This window comes from Anguilla rostrata, chromosome 19 (genome assembly GCF_018555375.3).
Source record: "Anguilla rostrata isolate EN2019 chromosome 19, ASM1855537v3, whole genome shotgun sequence".
In the NCBI taxonomy this organism is placed as follows: Eukaryota; Metazoa; Chordata; class Actinopteri; order Anguilliformes; family Anguillidae; genus Anguilla; species Anguilla rostrata.
This window is the reverse complement of record NC_057951.1, coordinates 8,457,518-8,471,093: the sequence shown is the minus strand read 5'-3', so window position 1 is coordinate 8,471,093 and position 13,576 is coordinate 8,457,518. Positions and strand designations below refer to the sequence as shown.

At 50.0% G+C, this 13,576-nt stretch overlaps 1 protein-coding gene across 1 annotated transcript; it reads right to left on the bottom strand.

Annotated features, from left to right (window-relative positions):
* Nucleotides 1-898: 898 nt before the first annotated feature.
* On the bottom strand, nt 899-5,655 carry alg12 (ALG12 alpha-1,6-mannosyltransferase). Its single transcript, XM_064319209.1, is given in 9 exon segments — nt 899-1,585; nt 1,712-1,787; nt 1,996-2,165; nt 2,515-2,741; nt 3,417-3,532; nt 3,863-4,057; nt 4,461-4,634; nt 5,054-5,186; nt 5,449-5,655. Coding segments are annotated over 9 exon segments (1,488 nt in total). The 5' UTR covers nt 5,608-5,655; the 3' UTR covers nt 899-1,347.
* Nucleotides 5,656-13,576: the final 7,921 nt, after the last annotated feature.

Genomic DNA, 13,576 nt, shown 5'->3' with positions numbered 1-13,576 from the left:
CCATCGTGTGCTAGCAACCTGGGGCCGGGCCAGGTTGACTCCAGGATGGAGGACTTCCTGGCAAACGGGCAGCTCCTGGATGTGGTGTCGGTAGGCAAACGGGGGCCGGTCTTTGCTAGAATGGACTAAGTGAAGTGGCAGTTTCCAGTGCAGTGATGGGGGTGGGAGGGGTACTTGTGCTGTAAGAGGTGTATTTTGGACAGGATAAAGGCCCAGGTCTCACAACACTTAGAAAAAGTTCCTACTACATTGCCACGCTGCCCTCTCAAATATGGCTTCCTAATTGCCCTGCTAGTTTGTCGTCAAGACAACAGTTACACTGCAGCATTCCGTGCACTCGGTTTCCACAGGCCGTCACTGTAAAATGAAGTCAAACAAATTTTGAGGTAACGGGAAGTAAAATAAGCAGCATTAGACTGTGGAAAAGCCAGTCTTCATTCTGCCTTCATTTTGTCAGACCGGCACATCGATATGCGTCATAATACCCACTTGTACTACCCCTTGGCTCATGGTTCCTTTTAGCTCATAAAGGATAAGGTTATGGTATGGGCAGGGGAAACCTGATTCTCCTTCAGAGCTCCTGCTCTCAGGTGGATTATGAATAAGTGCCCCAGACCCTTAAAGCTCAGTTTGGTTTTGTGTAGATGGGATTTCTTCTTTCAACAGGCTAGAAATTGTGGTGTTTTTTCTTTTTTTTTTGGGCCAAAGGTAATTTGCGCTCCGGGTTTTGAATACGACAAACCAGTTGGTCTCCTCTCAGTGCGTTCTGCTGTCGAACGTTTCAGACCTCAGCAGGAAATACTTCTTCGGCTGGCACCACAGAGAAGACAACTGGTTTCTGTTCTTCTAAAATAGAATGGGATTATACAGCAATGTACGTGTCATCTACCAGCATCATGTGTTCGAAAAGTTTCAGGTTTATTTGTTGTGGGAAGGGTTAAGACAGCACATAATCTGTATTCAGCACGTAGTATAAAGTGTGGAGGATGGCTCAGGTGCAGTCTGAATTGTCTGAATTCAGTCTAAACTGAATTGAAGTCATTTTGGGAAAAAAAACGTTGGTCCACAGTTTTTTTTTTTTTAAATGTCCGTTTTGTTTTGTTTTTGTTTTTTGTCTCAAAGTTGAACATTGGAAAAGATCGTAATTCCGCAACTGACTGTAAATATCTTTACATCTTCATATCTTTGGTCTATAAAGTAAACTGATATATATTACACAACTACCACCACCAGCACAGCCTGTCAGTGAGAACACCTGGCTCACATGACTCAGCGTGCACCCAGAGCCCACATCCAATCACCGACCGGGTTGGAGCCTCATTTACATAAACCCTGCCCCCCCCCCCATTAGTCCTGTTCACTGGGGGGGGCCCTCCGAGGCTCGAGCAGCACCAGCCTGTCACTCATCCTGAGCCGGAGCGGGGGGAAGTGCAGCGGGCGGACCTCCAGGTTGCTGAACCCTTGGATGAAGGTCAGAGGTCGATGCGAGTCTTTGAGCAGGGCTACGCGGGTAGGGTCCGACTCCATCAGGATGTGGGTGTAGTTCCTCAGGTCCCCAGGCACCAGGTCTTCTCTCTTGTCATATCTGAGAGGCAAAAGCACATTTGACTGGACTCTTAACGGCACCCCTACAAAAGGGAAACACCAAAACTCCATCAAAGCAGCAGCCCCCCCAATCCCCCACCACCACCACCACCACCTCCGGACTCACCTCCAGCTCCCATTCAGCTCCAAGAAGCGCGAAACGCCCGTCTGGGCAGCAGCCACGTCGATATGAACAGAGACATCTTGAGGCGTGGGGGGGAGGAAGGGAAAAAAGTTTTTCATTAAATGTATGTCAGGCTGCATGATGTAGCTACAACCGCCGTTCACCAAACTACACTCCCCCCATCGTTTCTCAGGTGAAAATCACTGTGACCCCTTTCCCAGGCTAGTCACCCAGATACAGAATACAGAGTTGTTTCAGTCTCTCTCTCCCCCCCCCCCGGCACTAACCGGCCGTGGCGGGGACCCGCGCGTGCAGCTCCACCATCGCCCTCCCGCCGGGGTAATTGTGGTGGGAGACGTACAGGGACACGCCGGAGTAGGCGGCGTTCATCACCAGCTGGCCAATCACAACGAAGGAGCCCAGCTTATACATCCAAGACTTGTGGTAGTTGTTCAGGCTGCAAAAAAAAAAAAAGGACAGCATTTAGCGTTTCGGTGAGACATGGGCAAAACAAACTTTTTTAAACAGGACAGGACAGACCTAGTAACAAAGTGGCGACAGAGGACAGGGAAGAAAAAAATAAATATCCTCCTCGTTGTCATTATCCTCCTCCTCCTCTCACACACACACACACACACACACACGTTACACTCGAAGTCACAAGTTCAAATCCCGCCCGTGTGCCAGCTACGTAAACCCGACCCTCCTCGGTAAATATGCGCAGCTCTGTTTGCAGACGAGGCGTAAGATGCACTGCCGAAGTCAAGAGAAGGTCACACGAGGGAGCAAACACCCCCCCCCCTCACATGAAGGAGCAGCCCCGGGCGGCCACGGCGTTGAAGACGGGGAAGGCGTAGAGGACGAAGCGCAGCTCCTTGTGCGGCAGGAGGGAGTAGAGCAGGACGAAGCCCGCGGCGGGGGCCAGCAGCGCCCGCGCCCGTGCGTCCAGCAGGCCCAGGGGGACGAACAGCAGCGAGGCGCCCAGAGCCCGCGGCACGGCCGAGTACCAGTACCACAGGAAGGGGGAAGTTTACTGAGGGAGAGAAGTCAAGGGAGCAGCACCGCCACCGCCATCGCCGCCGCCGCCGCGCTCTGTTTGTCTGGGCAGCACACGCCATTCCCAGAGCAAACAGCTACTCCCCTACTCCCAACACGCGTTCCAAACTCCCACAGACACTCCGGCAGGTGACAGTGCAACGGGGCTACACGCTAACATTTCGCCCAAGGAGCACGTGCGCTCCCAAGTCGAAAAATATGGAGCGTGGGAGGAAACCGGAGTACCCGGAGGAAAACCCACACGGACACAGGGGGGGAACAAGCAAACTCCACACAGAAAGGCCCAGGCCGGGATCCAAACCCAGGACCTTCGTGCTGTGAGGCAACAGTGCTGTGTTAGTGTGCTCCTAATAACACATCTCAAGTCTTCCTAAATTATTTTTCTCAGTTAGCACCCATCAATTTTCCAGGAGCAAATGCACCTAGCATGGGAGCACTGTAAAGCCGTGCACATGTACGCATTTAACCAGGTACGTAGTGTTCATACCTTAATGCCCACTTACTGCTGCACGTTCTGTTTAACCTGTACTTTCTATGTGACCTCTGTAGCTCATCTGCCTGTGTAAGCAAGGATCAGTGACACTGCCAGGTGCGTGTAGCACAGCGAATTTTAACTAAAGGTGTACTGTAAGTAACGGGACTGGCACGGCACCATAAAGGATATTCCCCAGTCGGAGCTTTTGTTCAGGATGGTGTTGTACCAGAGCACCTGACCCTCAGGCCAGAGAAGCCGCTGCCAGAACACCGAGTCCACACACACTGTAAGGGCTGAACAAAACAAAACAAAAAACTTTAAACAAAACGTGGAACGCTTCAGTATCTTTACGTTACATCATGGGCATTAGGCAGACGCTCTTATCCAGAGTGATTTACACAACTTTCAAAATGCATTCATTGTTATTTTTTTTTAAACATAATATCCATTTTTACAGCTTGATATTTTACAATAGAAATTCAGGTTTAGTACCTTGCTCAAGGATACAAGAGCAGTGTCCCACCTCGGAATCGAACCCGCAACCTTTAGTTTGCAAGCCCAGTTCCCTAAGCTAAGTCCCCTGCTGCTCCTGTAGCGGTTAAACGCAAACCCGGTGGTCTCACCTAGAAAGCCGAGGCCGGCTGGCACAGCGACGCAGAGCAGCCGCAGCACGCCCAAGCGCCGGGTGAGCAGTGACATCATCAGCATGGGCCCCTGGAGCAGGGCCAGCTCGGAGCGGAACACGATGATGACCAGGGCCGACAGGGAAATGAACCGGCCGTGGCTCTGCTGCATCCAGGAAGTGAAGGCCAGCAGAACTGCAACAGCGAGGCAGATCAGCTGACCGAAAGCGCCAGGAACATTACATTACGTTTATCCAGAGCATTTACATGGCATCCATTTATACAGCTGGATATACAATGAAGCAATGCAGGTCAACACTGCCGTTGTGCTCAAGGGCAGTGTCCTACCAGGGAAATCTAACCTGCAACCTTTTAGGTTACAAGACCAGTTCCTTACCCATTATGCTACACTGCCCTGCCGCCTGGGCTGGCATGTGCCCAGAGATCAGCTGCATACTGCTGGACCAATCAGGTTAACTTTACTACTTGCCCTAGCTGAGGACTTTACGGACTATCTTCTGCTAATCGACAAGAGCTACTCAATGCTTTCTCTGCAGATTCTCTGAGGCCGAACACAGTCACGTTGTGATGTCACTACCGATGGGGAGGGCAAACACGTTGGGCAGAGGCCTCGAGCTGTAGAACATGAGGTGGAACTGCGAGGCGCTGATGAGGCAGAAGAGCGTGGCGACCGTCGAGCCGAACTGCTTCCGCACCTCCCGCTGCAGGCTCCACAGCGCATAGGTCACGCACAGGCCCAGGCACCCACGCACTGGTCAACGAGAGCGGTGGAGGAGTTAAATAACTGCCACTTCATCTGAGTAACATTCATGTAAACCACACTGATGGTTAGTGTTGGGCAGAAAGGATTACATACTCAGATGACAAAAAAGCAGTAACTCATCAGTCCAGGAAACTTCAAATGTGCATAATCTGTTTACAATTACTTTCCTAAAGATGCAAAACACAAACTAATGTATTTTTCTCATTTATTGCAGAACTTGGCTTATGAAACTGGACGTAATCAGATTAGACAACACCTTTTGAGTCATCCAAAATATTATCAAATAATTTCACATAATGCAATTTGAAATCAGCACTAGAATATATTTTCCACGTAATCCCAACACAGCTTGATGGTTCTGCTTGTTATGCTTCTACAACCACAACTTAGACTCTTAATAATGTTACCAAGTATTTGCGTGTAAAACTTCGACACATCCAGCCATGACAGCACATACACCACCGGAGAGCAAATCGCTGAAATGAACAGAGGTCCAATAAATGTTCGGGGGACCACGCCGGGGAATTCGTGGTGATCATACTGCAACAGAGAGCAGAAACACCGTTAGCTAGATCCATATCAATCCCACTGTGGTGTATGCAATCAGAAAGCCAACTGTATTCATACAAAAACGCTCAAAAAAGCTGTGACTGTCTGTTCGATGAGAATTAAACGAACAACACTGACCACTGTGTACATAAAAGTGTCATATTAGATGGATTTCCCAACAGTACTGAGCATAAGAGCTTTGACGTGGCTAGCCGGTTTGCTAGCTGGCAACATGGCAATGCTTTTATGTCACCTTTTCTAAATCAAGTCTGTGATAAAGAATGTCGTGCATCGCTTGCAAGTTGAAGCTCTCCTCCACCTTTGTAAAAGGACATATTAACAAATGCACGAAAACAACAGAAATCAACATAATCAGCAGAGGCCATCCAGACGAATTTCTTTTCTCCGCCATGATGCTGCGCTTAACCGGGTCAAAGTTGACGTACACGTCATCACAAATGAAATTTCATTGGTCTGCGTAGTCAGGATATTTTATGAATGGTTTTATTTTGGGGAGGGGCTTGTGTGTGCGTTTTGGGCGGGTTCAGATTAAGGTATAAATTTAAATATTTAATATATTTAAAAATATATTATAATAATTTGTTGATGTCTGTGTCATTTCTGTGCTGTTTGAGTCATTACATTTCGCCTAAATACCGAGAATACATGCATTGCACTGCACTGCATACAATACGTTACAATATATTACTTTATAACATTTAATAAAGACTTTTATGTAGTCCTCAAAACATAAAACGTGTTTTGCACACTTCTACTGATAAGTCATGAGTGGAATGAGAAGATGTTGAGATGATGAGCTTCCTGTAATCTCAGTCATTAAGAGATTCCAGCCACAGGTTTCTGGAACGGGAGGAACATCTTGAGAACTGGTCCAAGGGATGATGACACACAAATCAATAAACAGTTGTTAATTTAAAAAAGAGAGAGAGAGAGAGAGAGAGATAGTGACACACCAGATATTTTAAGGAGACATGGTCACACCTTTCATCAAACTGATGTGTAACACCCTGACTCTAGGGTGACTCCACAACAAGAAGAGTGAAGCACCATTTTTCTTTGACTGAAGGTTTTATCAACACCACTTTCAAACAGCATTTAAAAATGTCAAGGGAGACATCTTCATTTGTCAAACTCTTCCTTTCCACTCTCAAGAGGATCCTGTCAATCTTCTTTTTATCTGATTGGATCATTCAGGCCAAGCTATAAAGTAATTGCCGAATATTTAAATCACAGTGCTACTGAAGCGGTAGGAATGAATGTCAGGTCCTAAAGTTTGTCTCCATTCGTTGCCAGGGGTCTGTGTGGGATGTTCTGAGTGACCTTGTTATGGCAACGGTGTTTGTGAGAGAGACAGAACCAGGTCAGGCTACAGCAGGTGCAGCTGTAACTATGGATACCTGGGAGAAAGAGGGGGGTGGGGGGTTCTGCCTGAGCTGCATGGATTGGGTACATCAACGAGCAGAGGAACAGCGTGTACTTTCTCTACACAGGTAATGGGGTATTACAGCGCACAGGTACATAATGTATCAGGAGTCAGCCTAAACCCCCTGTTCTCAAGGGGCTAGCTTCCCTCCAAGCATCCACAAGCTATTTACTCAGTTTATAATCACTTAAGTAAAAATGGTGCCAGTGTCAAATTCTGGCGAGGAAAAGCTTGCACATTATTTCAGCTATTCCCAGAAAATCAAAATAGGGTAAATACACCGGTGTCACCCACCCAGCGACTAGGGTTTCAGTCCACACTCACAGGGTCCAAGTAATGTCTGTCTGTCGTTCGCCATTGCTGATGTGTGGGCTGTACCAGACGGTGGTTGCAGAACCCAACTGGTGAGTGAAGAGCGGGAATCAGTAGAACCAATAATTAATCGCAGAGAAACGAGGGGAAACTTTCCCCCCCGACCATTACCTCAATTTCACCACAAGATGGAGCCAAAAGACTAAAAATGATAAAATTTTGCCATTTGGAAGCAGCTGCTCCACAATGGGACATTTCTGCAGTTCATCCGAGTCACCACAGGGGGGAGCCAAAAGATAAAAACCTACATTGCAGCAATGTTAATCTTAATTTATGAATCACACAGAAAAATCGAGGCTCCCTCTGTTTGAAAATATTGCACATATCTGACCTTTTAATTAAAAGAACCTCCCCTTCCCCTCCAGACAGACAAACACAGACACGCCCACACACACACACACTTAATTGTACAATATCTGTCAGATTTGGAAGGCAGATTTGGACATGTCTTGGCCTAATAGCCCCCTTCCCCCCTCTTAGCCCCGGCGGCTGGGGTACCTGGCGCCTCCAGTGAGCTCATTGAGCTCAGGATGTTTTGGAAATGGCTCACGACCGCAGAGGTAGAGGGGGACCTGTCGGAACAAGACCAGGGCTTCTGGAGCTTTCCGCCGCTGATGTCATTTGCTCCTCTTCCCCTTTAACCTCCTTCTGTCTTCCTTCATCTTTTTAGCGCTGCTTTTCCAGTGTCTTCTGCCAGATAAGGCATCCAAACATTGGTGGTGCGTGTGTGTGCCCGTTTCCAGGGTTCAAGGTTCACGTCTTGGAAAACTCTGTGAGTAATTTAACCCGTCCACACAATCTTCTACATTTCTGATCACCTTCTACAGCTTTGTTTTTATTTGTGAGGTGAAATGACATTCAGTCTCAGATATGAAGCTATGAAATGGTTGCCATGCCATTTGGATAAGAATGCACAATTGATTCAGTGTTGTAATTGTTGTATATTTAAAAGACATGGAAAAATAACAAGATCTATGTGTGTGTGTGTGTATGAATATATATATATATAGTGTCCTCTAAAACAACTGTTTTGTTCAGTTCATTTTTGACCCAGTGAACCAGCAGGTGAGGATTGATCTGGCGGTTCTGGCGATGTCCCAGCGTGATAACACGAGCTACAGAGCATCGCAGTCATTCCACCGCCTGCAGTCATCGCCGTGATTCTGCCAGGAAAGTATGCGTCTGGGTCCCAACAGGCCTGTCGGCAAGTTCCACAGCGCCTTCCAACTCGTAACCCAGAGAGAAACGACGTAATGCTGGGGGCATGATTTACGGGAATGGGTTCCTTCTGCCCGTTTTTGACAGTTGGTTAGCAGACAAATATGAAGGGGTTTCCATAGGAACACCGCTCTTCTGGAGCCAAAGGTGTGTCCCGCCAACCGTGACCCCTGTGGACGAGCGGAGCGCTGCCGCTGTTTATACATCTTTTTTGGTTTGTACTTTTTTGAAGGGGACAGGACAATCCATCCTCCTTTCAAATTTCTCTTGTTTATTCAGAGAGTTTGAAAGCAGAGAGGGACAGAAACATACAGAGAAGGGACCACAGCTGACACACTGGCTTGACAGGGATTTGAAGACCCCGCTGCTGTAGACTGGGCCGTATAGCAATGAGGGGTGTGACTGAGAGAGGAGGGGGCAGTGCTGAGTGGGGGGGTCTGGCCTGAAATGAACCTGACTGAGGGGTTGGTGGCAGAAGGCAGCGGTTGGGGGGTGGGGGGGGCGGCGGCTGCTCCTGCTTCTGAGGGCTGTAGTTTTGGCATGGGGGGGGTGGGGGGGCCACAGCTGCAGCATGCCCCACCCACCATCCCCCCACCCCCCCACACTTTGTGCCCCTCTCTCATAGTCGCTTCCCCTCCGGCGCACATCAAACCTCAGCGGCCAATCAAGAGTGGCGGATCAGAGCCGGGTGGAAGCGGGGCGGCTGGGGTTACCGCGCGGAGACGCCCGTCGGGACAGCCGAGCCGCGGCCTGGAGAGACGCGCTCGCCTCCCGGGCTAACCCAGCTCACAGCATCCATTTAAACCATCTACCTGCCAATGACCGCCACTTAGAATGCCAATGTGGGGTGGGGGGGGCGGTCCCCGTCGGTTCTCCTGGCCTGCGACCTTCGAGATTAAGCACCCGAGGCCATGTCCATTTCATCTGACCGCCGCTGTCATCAAGAAGCTGACGGGAGGAGTGCCGTCGTCGCGGCGACGCCGGTGCTCTTTGAAGAGGTAACCGAGGACAAGCCTCGCCTCGTACGGACTGGCTAGACCCTTTGTTTTGTTTTTTTGGGAACCCGGGGACACGCCGCTGCGCGGGTCACAGAGAGCCCCGCCGGCGAGGTCGCCTCGCGTCACCCGTGGCACCCCCCGTCGCACTCGGACCGCGGTCGCCGCGGCGCGAGCGTGTTTCGGCGGGCGAGGCACGTAGCGCCCGCGGCACGGAGCAGAGCCGCGGGTTCTGGAGCGCGCGGCGTCCGGCGTGGTCCGCCAGACTCCTCTATTAATAAAGAGCGGTCGCGCGCGAGGAGCTCACTCCGACACGTTCGCGTCTCCGACGGTCACAACTCCAGTCTGTCGCCATGGCAACGTCCACAGGAAGCTCAGCGTCACCGCGCAGGCAGGCTCCGAGTGTGGACACGGTGTTCTATCACAGGATCACTGTGCTTTGCTCTTTTCACAGTCTGGTTTATTTTCATAGTCTGGTGTCACTTAACACTGGCCAAAAAAACTAAAAATAATGATAATCATAATAATAATAAATCAGGCTTCGCTGTTTTTTTTTCATAAATGTGCGCTGATCGTAAACTGTCCCCACCTTCAGCCAAATTGGGGAGAAACGAGGAGCCCTACATGTGGGTAAAGGGTGCAAGCTGCTATTTTATGATTTATTAAAATTCTCCAAAAATGAAACAGACCTCTCAGTTGTCTTGGAAATGTAATTTCCTGACCAGTATTAATTCAGATGCACTTGGTTTATCCGAAAAGGGGAACCCAGGTGGGGTCTTAAATGAAGTTGTTCCTCTTTGAGGACTTACGGGACCTCCGCAGAAGCACTGACCTCCATTTTGACCGCCTAGAAAACGGTGTTATAGCTGAATATGACCCGACTTCATTCTGAGGACTGAACTGTGAAAAAAACGAAAAGTGAGTTTCTTCTGGTCTTCCAGATAGCAAGTTTTGCCAATGCCAGATAAATAATTTAATGAGGACAATCTTTCTTTCGATCTTAAGTGGGTATTTAGGCCTCGTTATGAAAAGCTGAAGTGTAAAAACCCCTAGTGAGAAAAGCCGTCTCTTAAGGATCTGGACACTGCACAAACTGGCCGACTGACTTTCAGGAAGTAAACAGAAGGGACACCCAAGCCCAACCCCTGGATCTAGGTGGGCCGCGTGTCCGTTCGCAGTTATTGGCCCACGTATCGCCCTCCATTGGAGGCCAGCTGTCCGCTTTTCAATGGGAGACTTACGCAGCGGCCGCCAAAAGGCCTTCTTCCGAAAACCTCAGCCCACCTGGTTGCCCTCATCTCCGCCAGTCTTTCTGCATTCGTGTGTGTGTGTGTGTGTGTGAGTGAGTGAGTGTGTGTGAGTGAGTGAGTGTGTATGTGTGTCTGTGTGTGTGTGTGAGTGAGGGAGTGAGAGTGACAGAGAGAGAGAGAGAGAGAGAGAGAGAGAGAGAGAGGGAGAGAGAGAGAGAGAGAGAGGGAGAGATCCTGATGACTTGGCTGTCCAGTTCCTCTGGGATAAAGCACTGCTGGGTCAGCAGTAAGCGGGACAGGCAGGATCAGCAGTTTGGGAGCATATATCAGCCCCCTAGGAGAGGGGCCTGCGACACCCAGCTCCCTCCCGTCTCCATGACAACACACCCCGGCCCCCTTCCCATATCCACGGCGACGCCGCTCCCATTCATCAAAACGCCTCTCGTTCCACGCCGAGCGTCAGCGTGGATCAACCCCCCACACGCCGCTCGTCTGTCGGCGGGTAGAGAGTCACACCGCTCCGGGGCACACCCAGCCCAGACTTCACCACCTCCCATTTCCAAACAGCTGCCCTGGCCTGAAGGGGGCACAAAAAACAGTTCCAGTCACTCTCCTGCCCCACCTTTCCACTCAGGCGAAAACACGAAGGAACGGGGACGAAGGTAACTGAGATTTGACCAAAGCTTCAAGCTCTGCTGAGATACACACAGCAGTACCTCCAGGACCAGCGCTGCAGCCCCCTGCCCCACAGACTGGAGGGGAGGGACAGGTGAGGACACAGTGACCCCACCCCCCCCCTGCCCTGCCTGGATACACCCTCCACTGCACTGGCCCTCAAACTCGGTCCTGGGGGACCCCGGAATATCTAGGTTTTTTTTTTTTCGACCGCAAATTGCAACCCCAGAATGAATAAACGAACACAACGCAAGTTTGGCGCGTTATCATCGCTTTGTCTTCATCATCGTCAACCAAACGATTAGTTTCAGTGGCCAGGTGTCCACATTTCACACAATTAGGAGCCTATTGATTCACCCCAGTCTCTGATTTAAAAGACTGAGGTGAATAAAAATCAGTTAATAATGTTAATTTCTGTTGTGAATTTCGACCTGTTATTCTTCGTGGCGTGCACAGCCATGTCTGACACAATGCGGCTTGACAGGGTGAATAATCAGTGAGTACGCCAGAAGCGTAATTAAGAAAAATTAACAGCTCGTTAAAAATTCTGGGTTTGCTGCTGCGGTTGGGACGAAAAAGCAATGCACGCAGGGGTCCCCCAGGACCGAGTTTGAGAACCGCACCGCTCCTGCTGAGGGACAGTTTCAGTTTTGGGTTTCCTTCATTGACTCATAAAAATCACGGGATGCATGACAAGGCAGTTTGGGTTATCGCCTGATATGATATTTTATAGCACTTTGTTCTTTTTTGATAACACTTTGATAACACCCTATAGACCTTTGGCATACCGTGGAAGAAAATGAGAGAAAGAGAGAGGGAGAGAGAGAGCAAGAGAGAGAGAGAGACAGAGTGTGCCATACATAGAGTTTGTTTCGAAACAGATGATGATTCCATGGAAAGAGAGAAAGGCTAAATAAGAACAGATGTAGGACCCAACCATGGCAGGGACTCACCCGCCCCCCCCCCAGCCCCTGCCCTCACCCCCGCCCCTGCCTCCACCCCGCCCTCCCCTTTCCCTCAGACCCAAAACAAGCTCCCCTCTGTAGCCGGCGTGAGCACCTCTCTCCCTGGCACACAGAGGGCTTCACAATCAGCAGCAGAGGCCCCGCCATTTGCGTCAGGCCCGTTCCCCGGGAAACAAAAAGGTGAGTGAGAGCCGTCAGAGCCCCCCCCCCACCACCCGCCACCCGCTCCCCACAACCGTTGCCATGGGGACCAGGTTAATTACGAGCAGGCGGCCTGGCGGCCCCAGGGATCTCTCCCGATGTGTGACACACAGTCAACACAAAGTGCTTTTTTTGTAAAAGGGGCCTCCTCTAGTGTTTTTTTGTCAAACTGAACATGCCTCTCGACAAATACTCCCACTTCGTCAGGTCGTGTGAGGCGAGCGCGCTGCAAAAAGGACAGGGCCAGGTTTTTTTCTAACTTTGGTCTCCACCGCACGTATGCTGGTCATGTAGAGCCCGGGTACAGCCGTGGATCATTTATGGTGTTCCATACAGCGCCTGGAATCACATGACTTTGGGAGCGGGCGTTAGGGCACGCACTCCAGCGCTGAAGAGGAAGGAGGCTACCCCGGCTGAAGCACAGTCTTCCTCCTGCGCAGCGTGACACTGTGACAAAGCGTCAGACCCAGGGAACTGAAGGCTGAAGGAGCGCTACACAGACAGCACGAACCAGCTGTGATGTTACGCTGTTGACAGCTATGGCTCATTTAGACCAAGGCCTACCCCCCCCGTCACACCTGGGCTCTGCCACCGAACGTTCTGTCACCACCCCCCCCGTGCCAAAACAAACCGGGCCCTGTCCCTGTGTGCAGACCCGTTCCACGGCACTGCACTGTGACTGTGCTCACCTACAATAACCTGCGCCAGGGCTGTTTACTGTAAACACGTCACTACTCTGTCAGATCAGATGTGTGTGGTTAAAATGTTCCTAACTGAACATTCTGGTGCTGATGTTACCATCACTAGAAGGTAATTGAGTGCAAAAAGATTTCTGGAACACTGAATGTTGACAACACATTCCAAAAAAAAAAACCTCCTCTTCAAAGGCTTACGGCTTCATCACAGCCCGTTCTTTACACAAACAAACCGAGCGTCCATTTTTAATTTCGCTGTAGCATATACATTGCACAACAGCACACAACAAGATGGTATCTGTTATGATTCTCTACCAAAGCAGAGCCAGGTGATTGTGTGTTTCTCTAAATCATGAATATGTGGGCAAAACCGTCGTGTGTTACCCAATACTTGTGCGTAAAACCGTTCACGTTGTGTCCCCAAGCCCCTTCCATCTTGGCTCTGTTTTCCCCCCATCTGCAACCAATTCCTCACATTTCCTGCTAAACAATGGCATATTATGCACTCTCGTCCGTGTTCTGCCCGCCCACATCCGAGCGTGGGTTTCCCTCCAGTACTGCTGCGG